The sequence below is a fragment of the Notolepis coatsorum genome (assembly GCF_963971535.1).
Source record: "Notolepis coatsorum genome assembly, chromosome: 16".
NCBI lineage: Eukaryota > Metazoa > Chordata > Actinopteri > Aulopiformes > Paralepididae > Notolepis > Notolepis coatsorum.
The window spans coordinates 92,811,470-92,831,484 of record NC_140180.1 but is presented as its reverse complement, the minus strand read 5'-3'; the positions used below and the strand labels follow the sequence as shown (position 1 = coordinate 92,831,484).

The following is a 20,015-nucleotide window of genomic DNA, read 5'->3' as shown; positions in this document are numbered from 1 at the left end:
CTAAAATGAGGACCATTGTGCATCTGTGCACACCTGTGTATAGCGTTGAGTGCCATACAAATGTTTATCGGGTTTTCAGCAAATCGAGTAGGAGGTGTCCACTGTATCCAACTGCTATTCAATACTTTTCCCAAAAAATCTGAGCAATTTTTATGGGTTTATGCCGCATTATCACTGATATAAAATAATATATGCTGTTTTATATCAATATATATTTTTTTATAATTTTCCCTGATGTGTTTTCACAGCTGACCAACGGGGAGCTGCGGTTCAAATACAGCTGTGGCAACACACTCCCTGGCTCCCTTCTCGTGAGGGCTGATCCTGTGTCAGACGGTCGCTGGCACCACGTGCTCCTGGAGGTCAACTCAACCATCCTAAGACTGACCCTAGACCAGCAACACAAGGTGTCCATGGCGCTAACCGACCCCTGCCGTATGATGAGACCTCACGGCGCCTTGCTCTTCGCTTCCCGGACTCAGGACTCCACCCAAGAGGCCAGCGGTCATCCGCGCAATTTCATTGGCTGCCTGGAGGGCTTGGAGTTCAACGGGGAGCCAATCAGAACGGGTGACGCAGAGGAGTGGATGGGGTCCGGACGCAGGAGGGTGTTTGGAGTGTACCAATGCTGTGGTAAAGCAGAGGGGTGCACAATTAACCCCTGCCAGAATGGAGGGGCCTGCGAGGAAGACCAAATCGGAGGTAAGTGTAGGAAGTGAAATTTGTCAGAGCCGAGAATTTTTTACCATACATTGTTAGAATATTACGTCAATGTTATGTGATCATAATTCAAAACAGTGCCCTCTGGTGGAGTAGATGAGGGGAAGGAATGCGAGGGGTCATGACACCAGTGCTTCCGTTGGCAACGGCATTCTGCACAAACCAAAAACAACAGCTTTCTATATTCAGAAAGCGTTCCAGGGACCTCAATTTTCCACTCGAGACAGTTTGTTTGCGGCGATGAAAATATATCCTATATCCTACTTACGAAAACGACATAGTGCGCCTTTAAGTGAGATGGGTTTTTCAAGCATGTTATCTACCCTGAAATAGATGGAATCCAAAGCACATAGGAGCCACACCCTCCCCATTAGAAACATATATACTCGAGAAAACCACAGAGTGAGAGTGCAGCCCGTCCACTTCAGATTTCTGAATATTTCATGTTTCCACCCTTGCTTTCATTGTTAGAGTGCATATAGATCTCTTTCTAAACCAGAGAGGCGACGTGAACCCTCGATGGATGGGAGCTTCAAGCGTTTCAATCTCCCAACTAATACACTTTAGAGAGTTGTACAGTATATACATTTGTATACGTCGTTTGTATTCAAGATTACGGCATACATAATAATGTCTGTGTTATCCTGTGTGATGATGCATCTGTAGTGGCGCATGCACAAAAGTTCAAGGACTTTTTTCCTATAGGAAGTTTTGTGTCTGAATTGCTCATTTATCTTCTGCATGCGCACATGTGTGTGTGTGTTTATGTTTGTGTACGTGTGTATGCGCGTGTGTGTACTGTATGTGTGTGTGTGGATGTGTGTGTCTGTGTGTGAGCGTGAATCATGCATTCCGTAAAGACACGAGGAAGCTTCCCGGTACACGCGCCTCCTTCCATCACCCTAACCGGGGGCTCCTGATAAGGCGGCGTGGTGCCGGTACGAGATAACGAGGAGAAAACACGGCGGCTCTTTCTGTAAATTTGCTCTTATATTTGTCTTTCGTGAGATTTCCCGGCCTCCGCCGAGTGTAATATGTCGTCTTATTTCTGGGAAAATGCATCTGAGACAAGGCAGCGAGAGAGAAGCGCGTTATGATACAGATCTGTTTCGCAGGAAACATAAACCAAACACGAGCCCCGGGGCCGCTGATAAAAGCTACCGGGCGGTGGCCCCCGTACGTTACCTCGAGACGGTGAAGTCGACCCCCCCCTCCCCTCCCCTCCCCTCCCCTCCCCTCCCCTCCCCTCCCCTCCCCTCCCCTCCCCTCCCTCCCCTCCCCTCCCCTCCCCCGGAGTGCATCATCTCTCTGTTCTCCCTCTTCCATTGCAATAACAAAGGCCTCACTCGAGTCTATATGGACAATTACAGTGCGGACAACGGCGTTGAATGCAGATGTGGGGATTTGCCGGTCGACCGATCATCCACCACCTCAGATTACTTTACACTCTCAGGCTGCGTTGGTGAGAATCAAGTGTTTTAAGAACAAATACATATTATTTCCCAAATGATTTCCTGAATCCAGGGGAATGTACTGTACTGTAATCAGGTTTGCCGCGAAGCGAATAACATACATCCGTGGATTTCTCTTTCTTTTTTAAAATAGGAAGTCAACCGTTCTGAAGTATTTCTCCTCCACTGAGCCCTTAGTGATGCGCAGGGGCGGACCTTCCTACAGGCGATATAGGCGGTCGCCTAGAGCGCCACCCAGAGGGGGCGCCAAAAAAAAATTCAAAATGTTCTGTGCAGTTTTGGCGCCCCCCTCTATATCTGCAACCATTATTTTTACATTAAAAAAATTCTAACATAAGGGAAAATGAGCCAAAAATCTAAAGCGGTCGGTCGGTCTGAGCCTCAGCTTTAGTGTTCACAGTCAGAACATGCTAGAGCGCTGTGCATTGATGGGTATCGGTCAAGTGTTTATAGAATTGAACGTTGAGGAAAGAAAGACTAACGTTAGAGAACTATGAAGAAAAAAGCCATAAATGTGGTGAATCTCGCCTAGGGCGCCAAATGGGCTAGGTCCGCCCCTGGTGATGCGGACCTTATTATTTATTTATTTGTTTATTTTTGGATGGTAGAATAGTATAGTATAGAGTACAGAGCATAGAGGACAAACAAGAGACATTTGCGGTAGGATTTTATTTCTTGGAAAGTATCGAGAGGGTTTTTAGCGAGAAGGGGTCAGTGTCTCGGTTAACGACGTAATCTGAGCCCCGCTTTCACTCCGGCCTTGTTTAGTTTGGGTGAATGGAACCCTGGTTCTATTACCCTCTAGGTGCGTTTGTTTAGGCAAAGTGTGAACACAGCAATCGCACTCGGGCGCAGCACAGAAACAACCGGGCCGAGGCCTTGTTGAGGAGGTGGTCTGGTTACAAACTCTGGTGCGGTTCATTTGAGATGTGAAAGCAACTGCACCAAAAGCAGGACACATCTTTTAACGAAGCTGATTCGACAGTTTTTGTTGACATTTCCTGTATATTACCTAATGTGTGATTGTTCATCATCATTATGTTACTGTTTTTCGTAGCTGGCCTCATAATGTTATGATAACTCAACCAATACTGCATAATGCAGGTGACAGTAGCCTAGACACTGGCTACGAAAGTTTGTTTACATCAGTCTATAACATCATTCCATTGCTCTCTCCCTCAGTTGCGCTGCTTCCAGTGCAGCTCGTATACATTTAATAATAATAATACACTTTATTTGTATAGCACTTTTCATACAGAAATTGCAGTTCAAAGTGCTTCACAGCAGTAAGAAATACAGGCATAAGCGAGCATAAAAAAGATAAAAAAGGTAGCACAGTTTTTCACATAGGATCTAACATCCCAACAATAGGCCTCTCTGTTTACGGTTTCATTCAGTTTAAAAGTAAATTCAGTAATGTGCGGTTTGATTCATTATTCATTCGAGCTTTTATCCACCTGTGCTGTCTCCGCAGTCACTTCAATATAGTCTTGCGACCACTATTTGAGCACTTTTTATGATATAATTGGGTTTGGTAAATAAATTCTTTGATTTCTATAAGTGTGCCTCTGTCACTGAATCATGTGTTTTTATCTGACACCGGATGTGTTTACAGTTTTCATATGGCAAGTCATATGGGGTGGTTCTGTCGAACGGCAATAGCCTAATACCCCTACTGTCATGGTTAGGTTGTTCGAAGTGGGTTCAATTGCTTAGTTGATAGCACTGAAAGCCTAGGTGTAAAACAAAAACAGCCTGCCACTGGTGTCCACATAATTATAATCTCCCATTTACCCAAATCTTTTTGAAGTAAGTTGTATAGTGACATGGATTCATTCAAACCTTTATTTATTCTCGAAAAGACAATTGAGGTCACCCTCATTTTCAACATCGTCGAGACTTTACAGACATTTCAATGCACACATTTCTACAATGTAACAATAATAAATATGAATAACTATCTATATAGTACTTTTTTTCCCACACATGGACCGCAGTCCAGAGTGCCCCACAGCAATTAGCACAAAATGAACATAAGCACAAAATCAGCTCACAATTGACAGAATAAAAACAATGCATAAATTGCAGACATAAGAATAGGTATGAAAGACAATAAAAGTAGTGCAATGTAAAAGTGCAGACTTAAGAATAGGCATAAAATAATTACAATGTCGCTCGAAGGCATGTGAACCCCGTCCGGAACAGCCAGTCCCCCAAACACCCCACAGAGAATGAAATGGGTGTCTACCGAACCATAGGTGTGAGAACACCCCCGCAGAGTGAAAACCTATCAGCACTTTCTAAAGAACGAGAAGGACATCGGTCCAACTTTTTTTGTTGGTTGCGTGAAACTTTCCACCCTCCTCCTCCAACCTTCACCTCCGGAACTGCCTGCAGACTTTGGAAACGCGTCCACGTCCTTGGGTGGATTAGCTGACCTCCTGCTCTCGTTCTCCAGCCCCCGTGGGGAACTCTTTGCGGCTCTTTGATCGTGCCCTCTGATCTCAGACTTTGGGGTGTGTGTGTGCGTTCTTCTCTCTTACCCTTCAGACCTGCGCTGCAGATGCGTGGGCCACCACCACGGACTCCGGTGTGAGCTGGCCGACAGCCCGTGTGCCTCTCAGCCCTGCGCACACGGAGGGCAGTGCGTGCCGAAGGCCCAAGGTTACGTCTGCAACTGTCCGCAGGACATCGACGGAGTGCGGTGAGGCTTTTCTTACACGCTTTACGCGCTTTACGCTTTATACTTTAAACTTCACACTTAGATTCGATTCAGAGTTTTATTTGAACAAACAAGTATTACTTGATGGTCGGTGTACAACCTAATTTACACAAAATAAAAATGTATACCATATACAAAGAAACAAACAATCCACAGATTAAACTACATTTTATAATAATAATAATGAAGAAGAAAAGAAAAAAAAAGAAAAGGTCTCACTATTCAGATCACATTTGACTTTCATACTGACTAAATATAATTTTTTTATGATTATTTTTGAATTGACAAACACTATTACATCCCTTAAGCTCGCTATGTAGAGAATTCCACAGCTTTACACCAATAACTGAAGGACACATCTGATGTTTAAAATTTAATTTCCTCCTACTAAACTTACTTTCTATACTTTACTATTTACTTTTTACTCTTTACGCTTTACACTTTACACTTTACACTTTACACTTTACACTTTATACTTTATACTTTATGCTTTATACTTTATACTTTACACTCTATACTTTACACTTTACACTTTATGCTTTATGCTTTATGCTTTATACTTTATACTTTACACTCTATACTTTACGCTTTACACTCTATACTTTACACTTTATGCTTTATGCTTTATGCTTTATACTTTATACTTTACACTCTATACTTTACGCTTTACACTCTATATTTTACACTTTACTCTTTACACTTTACACTCTATACTTTACACTTTACTCTTTACACTTTATGCTTTACACTTTACTCTTTACACTTTACGCACATTCTTTGTCGAAATCACATTTACGGCGTTCAAGTATTTGAATATACACAGTTGCGGTCGCGCCTTAGTACACGTGCACGCACACTCACGCCTTAGAACACACACACTCACACAATCATCATCACAATTGCACGATTGAGAACATTCACACCGTCACACATCACTCACATGAGCGCACACACACACACACACACACACACAGGCACGTGCACACATAGAGGCCAAGGGGTGCTTGAGCACCTGCCTTTTTGAGCCTCATAAAAAAGTGCCCCTTTTGAAAAAAAAAATCATAAAAATGTTTTTTTTTTTTTTTTTTTTTTTACCGTTAGCGCATATAGACTGCCCTTCCAACTGAAAAATGTCAGGATAGAATAAAAATATTAGGTATAGAGAGAGAGATGCCCCATATTCCATTGCAGTTTGCACGGCCTCCTCAGCGTGCCTCTCCGCGGACCTATATATTTTATGCATAGCGTGGGTGGTGATGATGATGATGATAGAAACCGCTGTGCATACAGTTGAATGCTGGTATTACACTCATTGAGGGACACGAAGAAGTCAAGTCTGATGGGATTTGGGAATCTCAAATACAAATCGGGATTGGAATAAAAAATGCATTTATATTAAACAATACAGCACTTCTTGGGGTCTGTAGGGTAAGCACTTATTCCCTCCCCCCTGAACATTTATGGAGATGTATGGGCCTTTTAAGTCAGTGATAAAAGTGTCTTTCAAGGATAAGTGAGGTCCTGCACTGATTATTATAGTTCAATATTCAATATTTGATCACCAAAACCCCCCAAAAAGCATAAAAAGGGGGCTTTTAAACCGCTCGGTTTAAATACACACAGGTATAGTGCCCTTTTCAGCCTTTGAGCACCTGCCCCTCTAAAGTCCTGTGCACGTCCCTGCACACACACACACACACACACACACACACACACACACACACACACACACACACACACACACACACACACACACACACACACACACACACACACACACACACACACACACACACACACACACACACACACACACACACACACACACACACACACACACACACACAGAGACACACACATGAGGGCATGTACAAGAATACTAAATAGGCACCATCACTTGATTACCCATACATGTACACTCAACATATATGTACACTCAAAACAAAATGCATATGCTCGCATTTGCATTTGCATACACACACACGCACACACACACAAACACGCACGCACACACACACACACACACACACACACACACACACACACACACACACACACACACACACACACACACACACACACACAAACACACACACACACACGCACACACATGCACACACAAACACACACGCACATGCACACACCCCTCTCGTGTATAATCCTTCATAACCCCACCCTTTGGGTAATGTCCTGTTGGTATTCTCATCAGAGCGCCAGCTCAAGTGCTTGAAGCAGACTCCAATTTAGAGTAGAATTATTGCAGCATTTGCATGTTTCCCCAGTACATTAAGACTTCCTGCATAATTGTATTGTTCCTCGCGGGTATTAGCGGTGTTCTATATGCTCGCCGGCGTTTTTATTAACTCGCCTGCATAAAGATATCTGCCTCCCCGCTCCGTACAGGAGGAAGTGAACGTTGGGTATGTGATTTGGAAAGCAACAGATGTATTATCGTAGTGTGCAATTATACCATGGGCCACGCAGTCGTATGTTTTTATAATTTATGTGGTGTCACACCGTGACGGCCCTGTGCATCCGCTCTGCTCCTTGCTGATATGAGCCCCTTAACCCTTTCACATGACAAATGGTTAACCCTTTCACTACCACACGACAAAGGGTTAACCTCGGTTCTGCTGCACGGAGCCTATATCGAAAAATAAGTTTCTGTGTATGTGTACACGGTCTGTATGTGTGTGTGTGTGTGTGTGTCTGCATGTGTGTGTGTCTGCATGTGTGTGTGCATATGTGTGTGTGTGTGCGTGCATGTGTGTGTGTGTGTGCGTGTGTGTGTGTCTGCATAATATGTATGTCTGTGTGTGTGTGTGTGTGTGTGTATGTAATTATGTATGTATGTGTGTGTCGGTCTGTATGTGTGTTGTGTGTCTGTATGTATGTGTGTATGTCATTATGTATGTATGTGTGTGTCGTCTGTATGTGTGTGTGTGTGTATATGTGTGTTTGTATGTATGTGTCTATGTAATTATGTATGTGTGTGTTTGTGTGTATGTGTGTATATGTGTATATGTGTATGTGTGTGTCGGTCTGTATGTGTGTATGTGTGCACGCTCATGTACACATGTGTGTGTTTGTGTGCATATCTGCATGGGTGTACTGTATGTATGTCTACATGCACGTGTGTGTACGTGCATGTGTAGGCTACATAGGCTACATACAGCTTCTGTGAGTCTGTGTGTAGATGAATGTGTGAGTGTGCTCGTGTGTATGTATGTGCGTGCATGCATGCTCATGTGTGCACGTGCATCTCGGTGTGTTTCTATCATTAAATGTAATCCATCAAACATCGCCGAGGATCATCCACCATCTGTCTCTATTCTTCCTGCCTTACATACAGTTCTTTAGTAGGACGGGTCCACACTGTATACATTACAGACAGTTCTTTAGTAGGACAGGTCCACATGTTATACATTACAGACAGTTCTTTAGTATGGACAGGTCCACATGTTATACATTACAGACAGTTCTTTAGTACGGACGGGTCCACACTGTATACATTATAGACAGTTCTTTAGTAGGACAGGTCCACACTGTATACATTACAGACAGTTCTTTAGTAGGACGGGTCCACACTGTATACAGTACAGACAGTTCTTTAGTAGGACAGGTCCACACTGTATACATTACAGACAGTTCTTTAGTAGGACGGGTCCACACTGTATACATTACAGACAGTTCTTTAGTAGGACAGGTCCACACTGTATACATTACAGACAGTTCTTTAGTAGGACAGGTCCACACTGTATACATTACAGACAGTTCTTTAGTAGGACGGGTCCACATGTTATACATTACAGACAGTTCTTTAGTAGGACAGGTCCACACTGTATACAGTACAGACAGTTCTTTAGTAGGACAGGTCCACACTGTATACATTACAGACAGTTCTTTAGTACGGACAGGTCCACACTGTATACATTACAGACAGTTCTTTAGTACGGACAGGTCCACATGTTATACATTACAGACAGCTCTTTAGTAGGACGGGTCCACATGTTATACATTACAGACAGCTCTTTAGTAGGACGGGTCCACACGGTATACATTAGAGGCATTAGAGTACATCATCTTAGTTATTTTACTTGCTCTCGGAACAGAGGTTTGACTCTCTGCGAGGGAGCGAGCACGAACGTCCACAGAGTGGTAAAAAATTCCAAGATAGAAGTCTGAGAAAACGTTCCATAACAACGTACACCTGAGAGTTACGTAAGACCCAGCAACTACATGCAAATCTAACGGGAGGGTGCCGTGAGTGATCACTAACCATCACAGCGGCACCGCCACGCCGTATACGCCGCCCCGGCCGGGCAGGACCAATCAGCGGAGTGCACTGAACTCGCCCCCTGCTTTACATACCGGGCTGGCTTCAGCAGCCAAGTTTGAACTATGATGGCAGAGCGAGGCACTGCAGCGGAGCGGATTGTACATTTCAAAGTGGGCCCTGTGCAGCATTCAAACTAGGCCCGCATGCACAGAATCACTCCTGCATAGAGAGATGGAGAGAAGTAATGTTGCGTGCGCGGGTCTCCTTTGGAAATCTACAGTACCATTGTGTAACAGTGAACTGGGTGGATTTGCATTCGATTTTTATTGTAGTGTATTGAATTTAATAAAGGTATTATTATTATTAATAATAATAATAATAATAATAATAATAATAATAATAATAATAATAATAATAATAATAATAATAATAATAATAATAATAATAATAATAATAATAATAATAATAATAATAATAATAATAATAATAATAATAATAATAATAATAATAATAATAATAATAATAATAATAATAATAATAATAATAATAATAATAATAATAATAATAATAATAATAATAATAATAATAATAATAAACAGCAATTATTATTATTATTATTATTATTATTATTATTATTATTATTATTATTATTATTATTATTATTATTATTATTATTATTATTATTATTATTATTATTATTATTATTATTATTATTATTATTATTATTATTATTATTATTATTATTATTATTATTATTATTATTATTATTATTATTATTATTATTATTATTAGTATTATTATTACCTCTGTTACCTGTAACTCAACAGTGTAATTTAAATAACTGACTCCCCCTTCATCTCCCCATAGGTGCCAGAACCTGATTGACGGCTGTTCGTCCAATCCGTGTCCCGGAGGGTACGACTGTAAGTTCTCTGACGGTTCCATCCATTGTGACCCACTGCCTCAGGTGAGTTCAAGAAAAGAAATTATGAGAATATCAAGGGGGATATGGAATGTTGAATCTAGCCTAACCGTGGCCATGGAGGGCTCGAGCTTAAATGAACACACCAACATTTTGGGAAAGTAGCTTACCATCTTCTCCAGAGAGAGAGACAAGAAGATAGATACCAGTTTCCTCTCTGTGCATTCAGCAGAAAGCTATCTGGCTGCATGTTAGCCTAGCTTAGCACAATGAATGGAAGCAGACATGGCCGGTTAGCCTTCGGGAGAGGCGTTAGTTGGACAATGCCTAGGCTAACCGGCCATGTCTGCTTCCATGCATTGTGCTAAGCTAGGCTAACGTGTAGCCAGATAGCTTTCTACTGAACGCACAGAGAGGAAACTGGTATCTATCTTCTTGTCTCTCTCTCTGGAGAAGACGGTAAGCTAATTTCCCTAAATGTTGGCGTGTTCCTTTAAGCACCTCCCACCTTCCTGGTCAAAATAGGATCAGAGAGGATGTTGAGATGAATTTGGCGCGAGAGTTGAAAAGAAATAAATGCTAACGTTACAATGAATGGCGATGAACATGAAACTGACTGCATGTTTTGTGTATCACACACAGTTCTTAAAACACCTTGACAACATACAACACGTTAGCTAGACCCGTGATATCCTGTCACATAAACCTGTCACCATATTGACCGTCAGATTGAGACATAATGGCAATGGCATCCCGTGGTGGGATACTGCACTTGTTAACCTTACATCAAGAGAACGCACGGCAGAGCCACACCCTGAACCACCAGTTAAGATTGCTCCTAGTATTAATGTCAACGTGAAAGATTACTAGATTATTAGGTAACGTTAACTATGAGGAGTCCAAATTCACGCCCTTGAAAAACGAAGTATCCCTTCCAGCTTCAACAGACTACACAAATTCTGATATAGCCAGATAATGCATCGGCTAGTATTTTTGGAAACTGAAAGTTCAATTCTATTTAAAGCCATGAACGAATAGGGCTGTGTCATTGCCCAGTCTGGTTTTGTAACAAGAGAGCTCTGTCGGTGGAGCAAACTGAGGTTGTGAGTGCTGCTCAATGATTTATGACAGACCGTCCCAGGGATTACTCACTTAGCACTCTCTCTCTCTCTCTCTCTCTCTCTCTCTCTCTCTCTCTCTCTCTCTCTCTCTCTCTCTCTCTCTCTCTCTCTCTCTCTCTCTCTCTCTCTCTCTCTCTCTCTCTCTCTCTTTCCATTTATTTTGATGACTGCTGCTCAAATCCACACATCTCACATATTCTTGTGATTATGACAGGGGGCGCGACAGTCATAGATATATATATATATATCTATGGCGACAGTGGCTCAGGAGGTAGAGCAGTCGTCTGGTAATCAGAAGGTTCCTGGCCGACCGACATACTTCCTTGTCAGTTCAACACGTGGGTTGCAGTACACCGCCCAACCACTAGGTGGCTGTGCTGCGTTTGTGTTTGTGTACAAATGGCTATATTTTCGGACTTCCTCGGCCAGTCTTTCTTCATTTGGTCCATGTTTGTAATGTAGTTAATCACGATCGATAATGGAATGCTCCGACCGAGGGCCCCGAGATGATAAATGGTGAATACGGAAGTACGTCCCATGGCCCAGCCCCGGCCAGGGCAGAAGCCAATCACAGCTCTGCGCTGTTTCCACGTCAGCTTGCACTGATTTGACATGCAGTCAAATGTTTGGCCAGCTGCACGTTGGCGTCACCGGTAGGCTTGCGGGAGCTCAGCAGGCTCGTCTAAAAACTCAGCAGGCTCGTCTAAAAACTCAGCAGGCTCGTCTAAAAACTCAGCAGGCTCGCCTAAAAACTCAGCAGGCTCGTCTAAAAACTCAGCAGGCTCGCCTAAAACTCAACAGGCTCGCCTAAAAACTCACCAGACTCGCCTAAAACTCAGCAGGCTCGCCTAAAAACTCAGCAGGCTCGCCTAAAAACTCAGCAGGCTCGCCTAAAAACTCAGCAGACTCGCCTAAAAACTCAGCAGGCTCGCCTAAAAACTCAGCAGGCTCTCCTAAAAACTCAGCAGGCTCACCTAAAACTCAGCAGGCTCACCTAAAAACTCAGCAGGCTCGCCTAAAAACTCAGCAGGCTCTCCTAAAAACTCAGCAGGCTCGCCTAAAAACTCAGCAGGCTCGCCTAAAAACTCAGCAGGCTCGCCTAAAAACTCAGCAGACTCGCCTAAAAACTCAGCAGGCTGGCCTAAAAACTCAGCAGGCTCGCCTAAAAACTCAGCAGGCTCACCTAAAAACTCAACAGGCTCGTCTAAAAACTCAGCAGGCTCACCTAAAACTCAGCAGGCTCGCCTAAAAACTCAGCAGGCTCGCCTAAAAACTCAGCAGGCTCACCTAAAACTCAGCAGGCTCACCTAAAAACTCAGCAGGCTCACCTAAAACTCAACAGGCTCACCTAAAAACTCAACAGGCTCGTCTAAAAACTCAGCAGGCTCACCTAAAACTCAGCAGGCTCGCCTAAAAACTCAGCAGGCTCGCCTAAAAACTCAACAGACTCGCCTAAAAACTCAGCGAGATCGCCTAAAAACTCACCAGACTCGCCTAAAAACTCAGCGAGATCGCCTAAAAACTCAGCAGGCTCGCCTAAAAACTCAGCAGGCTCGCCTAAAAACTCAGCAGGCTCGCCTAAAAACTCAGCAGGCTCGTCTAAAAACTCAGCAGGCTCGCCTAAAAACTCAGCGAGATCGCCTAAAAACTCAGCAGGCTCACCTAAAAACTCAGCAGGCTCACCTAAAAACTCAACAGGCTCACCTAAAAACTCAGCAGGCTCGCCTAAAAACTCAACAGGCTCGCCTAAAAACTCAGCAGGCTCACCTAAAAACTCAGCAGGCTCGCCTAAAAACTCAGCAGGCTCACCTAAAAACTCAGCAGGCTCGCCTAAAAACTCAGCAGGCTCGCCTAAAAACTCAGCAGGCTCACCTAAAAACTCAGCAGGCTCGCCTAAAAACTCAGCAGGCTCGCCTAAAAACTCAGCAGGCTCACCTAAAAACTCAGCAGGCTCGCCTAAAAACTCAGCGAGATCGCCTAAAAATTCAGCAGGCTCGCCTAAAAACTCAGCAGGCTCGCCTAAAAACTCAGCAGGCTCGCCTAAAAACTCAGCAGGCTCGCCTAAAAACTCAACAGGCTCGCCTAAAAACTCAACAGACTCGCCTAAAAACTCAGCGAGATCGCCTAAAAACTCAGCAGGCTCGCCGAAAAACTCAGCAGGCTCGCCTAAAGCTCATCAGGCTCGCCTAAAAACTCACCAGACTCGCCGAAAAACTCAGCAGGCTCGCCTAAAGCTCAGCAGGCTCGCCTAAAAACTCAGCAGGCTCGCCTAAAAACTCAACAGGCTCGCCTAAAAACTCAGCAGGCTCGCCTAAAAACTCAACAGACTCGCCTAAAAACTCAGCGAGATCGCCTAAAAACTCAGCAGGCTCGCCTAAAAACTCAGCAGGCTCGCCTAAAAACTCAGCAGGCTCGCCTAAAAACTCAACAGGCTCGCCTAAAAACTCAGCAGGCTCGCCTAAAAACTCAGCAGGCTCTCCTAAAAACTCAGCAGGCTCGCCTAAAAACTCAGCAGGCTCGCCTAAAAACTCAGCAGGCTCACCTAAAAACTCAGCAGGCTCGCCTAAAAACTCAGCAGGCTCACCTAAAAACTCAGCAGGCTCGCCTAAAAACTCAGCAGGCTCGCCTAAAAACTCAACAGGCTCGCCTAAAAACTCAACAGGCTCGCCTAAAAACTCAGCAGGCTCGCCTAAAAACTCAACAGGCTCGCCTAAAAACTCAGCGAGATCGCCTAAAAACTCAACAGGCTCGCCTAAAAACTCAGCAATCAAACCATTGCTTTGAAGAACAATATAAGTCTGTTTTGAAAAATCTTTGACCAGCCCATGTATTTGCATTTTAAATCACTCAGAATGTGAATGTGATATATCACAAGAAACAAATTCACGAGTGAACTCTAATTACGAGTGAACACAACACTCCAACTTACCATCTTTAGATAATAAAGTACTCAACCTCTACTGTCTTTATAACTATGAATGAACACAACACTCTATATTACTTACTATTACTATTATCTTTAGATACTAAAGTTTGAATTGTTCCTCTGAACATTTTAAACTGACTTATATGGTTCTTAGTATGAGGTACTAAATTAATGTCTGTTATTCTCTCTCTATCTACCTACCTACCTACCTACCTACCTACCTACCTACCTACCTACCTACCTACCTACCTACCTACCTACCTACCTACCTACCTACCTACCTACCTACCTACCTACCTACCTACCTACCTACCTACCTACCTACCTACCTACCTACCTACCTACCTACCTACCTACCTACCTACCTATCTACCTACCTACCTACCTACCTACCTACCTACCTACCTACCAGGTCTCTCCTGTCATCGGCTATGTGGAGATCATGGAGATCGCTGCCAGCCTCCTTGGCCTGCTCTTCCTGGTCGGGGCGTTCGTCTGCATCAGGAAGCGCTACGTCCAACGCAGGAAGAAGAAGCAGCCTGTGTGCGTCCAGGACTCTAACGGGTAGGGAGGGGCCTTTCATTACAACAAGTTCTGTGTGCGTCCAGGACTCTAACGGGCAGGGAGGGGCCTTTCATTACAACAAGTTCTGTGTGCGTCCAGGACTCTAACGGGCAGGGAGGGGCCTTTCATTACAACAAGTTCTGTGTGCGTCCAGGACTCTAACGGGTAGGGAGGGGCCTTTCATTACAACAAGTTCTGTGTGCGTCCAGGACTCTAACGGGTAGGGAGGGGCCTTTCATTACAACAAGTTCTGTGTGCGTCCAGGACTCTAACGGGTAGGGAGGGGCCTTTCATTACAACAAGTGCTGTGTGCGTCCAGGACTCTAACGGGTAGGGAGGGGCCTTTCATTACAACAAGTTCTGTGTGCGTCCAGGACTCTAACGGGTAGGGAGGGGCCTTTCATTACAACAAGTTCTGTGTGCGTCCAGGACTCTAATGGGTAGGGAGGGGCCTTTCATTACAAAAAGTGCTGTGTGCGTCCAGGACTCTAACGGGTAGGGAGGGGCCTTTCTTTACAACAAGTTCTGTGTGCGTCCAGGACTCTAACGGGTAGGGAGGGGCCTTTCATTACAACAAGTGCTGTGTGCGTCCAGGACTCTAACGGGTAGGGAGGGGCCTTTCTTTACAACAAGTTCTGTGTGCGTCCAGGACTCTAACGGGTAGGGAGGGGCCTTTCATTACAACAAGTGCTGTGTGCGTCCAGGACTCTAACGGGTAGGGAGGGGCCTTTCATTACAACAAGTTCTGACAATGTGGGTTCAGTCAAATGGATGCTCCAATAACACCCTCTCATAATGAATACTTCTAATATCTGAAAGCAGGAAGTGGACGCTAGGGGAATAAGGGAGCGGCCACACTGATCCGTCACACAAAACAGAGTGAAAATACGGAAGGTATCGCTATCCGTTGGTTTGTTTTTAATCAGAACTTAGATGATGCAATCATGCGTTTGCAGACAACAACAACTTTGTTACGGATGTTGAGGTATTACTGCGCCCCCCGGCCCAGAAACTATTAAAAACAAACAAACATGGACACAGGGGATCAGTGTGGCCTGGCCATAATAACTGTTTCGTGATAACGGTAACACCCGTGGCTTAACTTTCAAGAGTTACCCTTAAACTTTCCGTGTTTATGATCCGAGCCTGGCTGAAGGATGAGTTCTGGACACACAATGGGGGGGGGGGGGGGGGGGGGGCACCCTGTTCCCCACAGGGTGGAAAGGAATCCCAACCAGAGCATGACATAAGAGCAAAATGGCTAATATGGGCCCTTCTAGGGTTAAGCCTGGAAGCATTAAGTTATTGAAGGTTTTCAACAAATGCTCTTCTCTCTACCATAGATGGATATCGCTGTTGTTTATGATATTACTGTACAGACACGTCGTCGTGCTCTAGTAACTGTATTCAGGCAGATGAAATATGTCCCTTCACTTCGTCCCCTGAAATAGTAAATTACAGGCTTGTGAGATACCCCCCCCCCCCCCTCCCCCGCTTCTGGTATGTGGGCATTGCTTTTAATCTTCTGGTCTGTTTAATATTATGGGTTGTTGACGGCTGTGCTTTTGAAAAGGGAGATTAATGTGACACAGGGGTCCAATTCATAGAAGTTGCCCTGGGCCCCGGCCGGCCTCTCCACACTGTCTTCAAGCTGCCTCTCTCTGTCTTCAAGCTGCCTCTCTCTGTCTTCAAGCTGCCTCTCTCTGTCTTCAAGCTGCCTCTCCACACTGTCTTCAAGCTGCCTCTCCACACTGTCTTCAAGCTGCCTCTCCACACTGTCTTCAAGCTGCCTCTCTCTGTCTTCAAGCTGCCTCTCTCTGTCTTCAAGCTGCCTCTCTCTGTCTTCAAGCTGCCTCTCTCTGTCTTCAAGCTGCCTCTCTCTGTCTTCAAGCTGCCTCTCTCTCTGTCTTCAAGCTGCCTCTCTCTGTCTTCAAGCTGCCTCTCTCTGTCTTCAAGCTGCCTCTCTCTGTCTTCAAGCTGCCTCTGTCACTGTCTTCAAGCTGCCTCTCTCTGTCTTCAAGCTGCCTCTCTCTGTCTTCAAGCTGCCTCTCTCTGTCTTCAAACTGCCTCTCTCTGTCTTCAAGCTGCCTCTCTCTGTCTTCAAGCTGCCTCTCTCTGTCTTCAAGCTGCCTCTCTCTGTCTTCAAGCTGCCTCTCTCTGTCTTCAAGCTGCCTCTCTCTGTCTTCAAGCTGCCTCTCTCTGTCTTCAAGCTGCCTCTCTCTGTCTTCAAGCTGCCTCTCTCTGTCTTCAAGCTGCCTCTCTCTGTCTCCAAGCTGCCTCTCTCTGTCTTCAAGCTGCCTCTCTCTGTCTTCAAGCTGCCTCTCCTCTCTGTCTTCAAGCTGCCTCTCCACACTGTCTTCAAGCTGCCTCTCTCTGTCTTCAAGCTGCCTCTCTCTGTCTTCAAGCTGCCTCTCTCTGTCTTCAAGCTGCCTCTCTCTGTCTTCAAACTGCCTCTCCACACTGTCTTCAAGCTGCCTCTCTCTCTGTCTCCAAGCTGCCTCTCTCTGTCTTCAAGCTGCCTCTCTCTGTCTTCAAACTGCCTCTCCACACTGTCTTCAAGCTGCCTCTCTCTGTCTTCAAGCTGCCTCTCTCTCTGTCTTCAAGCTGCCTCTCTACACTGTCTTCAAGCTGCCTCTCTCTGTCTTCAAGCTGCCTCTCTCTCTGTCTTCAAGCTGCCTCTCTCTGTCTTCAAGCTGCCTCTCTCTGTCTTCAAGCTGCCTCTCTCTGTCTTCAAGCTGCCTCTCTCTGTCTTCAAGCTGCCTCTCTCTGTCTTCAAGCTGCCTCTCTCTGTCTTCAAGCTGCCTCTCCACACTGTCTTCAAGCTGCCTCTCTCTGTCTTCAAGCTGCCTCTCTCTGTCTTCAAGCTGTCTCTCTCTGTCTTCAAGCTGCCTCTCTCTGTCTTCAAGCTGCCTCTCTCTGTCTTCAAGCTGCCTCTCTCTGTCTTCAAGCTGCCTCTCTGTGTCTTCAAGCTGCCTCTCTGTGTCTTCAAGCTGCCTCTCTCTGTCTTCAAGCTGCCTCTCTCTGTCTTCAAGCTGCCTCTCTCTGTCTTCAAGCTGCCTCTCTCTGTCTTCAAGCTGCCTCTCTCTGTCTTCAAGCTGCCTCTCTCTGTCTTCAAGCTGCCTCTCTCTGTCTTCAAGCTGCCTCTCTCTGTCTTCAAGCTGCCTCTCTCTGTCTTCAAGCTGCCTCTCTACTCTGTCTTCAAGCTGCCTCTCTCTGTCTTCAAGCTGCCTCTCTCTCTGTCTTCAAGCTGCCTCTCTCTGTCTTCAAGCTGCCTCTCTCTGTCTTCAAGCTGCCTCTGTCACTGTCTTCAAGCTGCGTCTCCACACTGTCTTCAAGCTGCCTCTCTCTGTCTTCAAGCTGCCTCTCTCTGTCTTCAAGCTGCCTCTCTCTCTGTCTTCAAGCTGCCTCTCTCTGTCTTCAAGCTGCCTCTCTCTCTGTCTTCAAGCTGCCTCTCTCTGTCTTCAAGCTGCCTCTCTCTGTCTTCAAGCTGCCTCTCTCTGTCTTCAAGCTGCCTCTCTCTGTCTTCAAGCTGCCTCTCTCTGTCTTCAAGCTGCCTCTCTCTGTCTTCAAGCTGCCTCTCTCTGTCTTCAAGCTGCCTCTCTCTGTCTTCAAGCTGCCTCTCTACTCTGTCTTCAAGCTGCCTCTCTCTGTCTTCAAGCTGCCTCTCTCTCTGTCTTCAAGCTGCCTCTCTCTGTCTTCAAGCTGCCTCTCTCTGTCTTCAAGCTGCTTCTCTCTGTCTTCAAGCTGCCTCTCTCTGTCTTCAAGCTGCCTCTCTCTGTCTTCAAGCTGCCTCTCTCTGTCTTCAAGCTGCCTCTCTCTGTCTTCAAGCTGCCTCTCTCTGTCTTCAAGCTGCCTCTCTCTGTCTTCAAGCTGCCTCTCTCTGTCTTCAAGCTGCCTCTCTCTGTCTTCAAGCTGCCTCTCTCTGTCTTCAAGCTGCCTCTCTCTGTCTTCAAGCTGCCTCTCTCTGTCTTCAAGCTGCCTCTCTCTCTGTCTTCAAGCTGCCACTCTCTCTGTCTTCAAGCTGCCTCTCTCTGTCTTCAAGCTGCCTCTCTCTGTCTTCAAGCTGCCTCTCTCTGTCTTCAAGCTGCCTCTCTCTGTCTTCAAGCTGCCTCTCTCTCTGTCTTCAAGCTGCCTCTCTCTGTCTTCAAGCTGCCTCTCTCTGTCTTCAAGCTGCCTCTCTCTGTCTTCAAGCTGCCTCTCTCTGTCTTCAAACTGCCTCTCTCTGTCTTCAAGCTGCCTCTCTCTGTCTTCAAGCTGCCTCTCTCTGTCTTCAAGCTGCCTCTCTCTGTCTTCAAGCTGCCTCTCTCTGTCTTCAAGCTGCCTACCGCCCTGTAGCTCTCACCTCCATAGCCATGAAGTGCTTCGAGAAGCTAGTAAAGGGCTACATCAGCTCCTCCCTCCCCATCAACATGGACCCCCTGCAATTTGCATACCGCCCCAACAGGTCCACGGAGGACGCCATATCCCATGTGCTGCACACAGCAGCATCACACCTGGACAAGAGGCAGGGGAACTATGTGAGAATGCTATTCATCGACTACAGCTCGGCATTCAATACCATAGTCCCCTCCATACTCATAGCCAAGCTCAGGGACCTGGGCTTGGGCTATGACCTCTGCCAGTGGGTCTTGGACTTCCTGACTGGCAGACCCCAGGTGGTGAGAGCAGGCAACTGCACCTCCTCATCCATCACCCTCAACATAGGGGCCCCCCAGGGCTGTGTTCTGAGTCCCCTCCTCTACTCCCTGTACACACACGACTGTGTGGCTCAGCGGAGTAGCAATACAATCGTCAAATTTGCTGACGACACAGTGGTGGTGGGCCTGATCTCTGCCAACGACGAGAGGGCCTACCTGGAAGAGGTCAAGGTCCTGGCGGGATGGTGCCAGGAAAACAGCCTCTCCCTGAACGTCAGCAAAACAAAGGAGATGATTGTGGACTTCAGGAGGTCGGGGGTCAAGGACTACAGCCCCCTCAGCATCGACGGGGCACCGGTTGAGAGAGTCAACAGCTTTAAGTACCTCGGAGCCTACATATCCGAGGACTTGACATGGACCACACACATTAACAGTGTTGTGAAGAAGGCACGACAACGCCTCTACTTCCTCAGGCGCCTAAGGAAGTTCCAAGTCAGCCAGAAGATCCTTAAGAACTTCTACTCATGTACAATAGAGAGCATCTTGACCGGCAACATCACCTCCTGGTTTGGGAATAGCACTGCACAAGACCAAAGCAGACTACAAAGAGTGACACGTTCAGCCGAACGCACAATTGGAGGGGGGCTCCCCA

The 20,015-nt window shown here is 45.7% G+C and overlaps 1 protein-coding gene across 1 annotated transcript in view; it reads left to right on the top strand.

Annotated features, from left to right (window-relative positions):
* Nucleotides 1–20,015, top strand: part of fat2 (FAT atypical cadherin 2) — a 217,034-nt gene that overhangs the window by 170,439 nt on the left and 26,580 nt on the right. Inside the window, 4 exon segments of the mRNA XM_084332130.1 lie at nucleotides 249–702; nucleotides 4,743–4,896; nucleotides 10,061–10,160; nucleotides 14,575–14,726. Coding sequence (XP_084188256.1) covers nucleotides 249–702; nucleotides 4,743–4,896; nucleotides 10,061–10,160; nucleotides 14,575–14,726 — 860 coding nt within the window.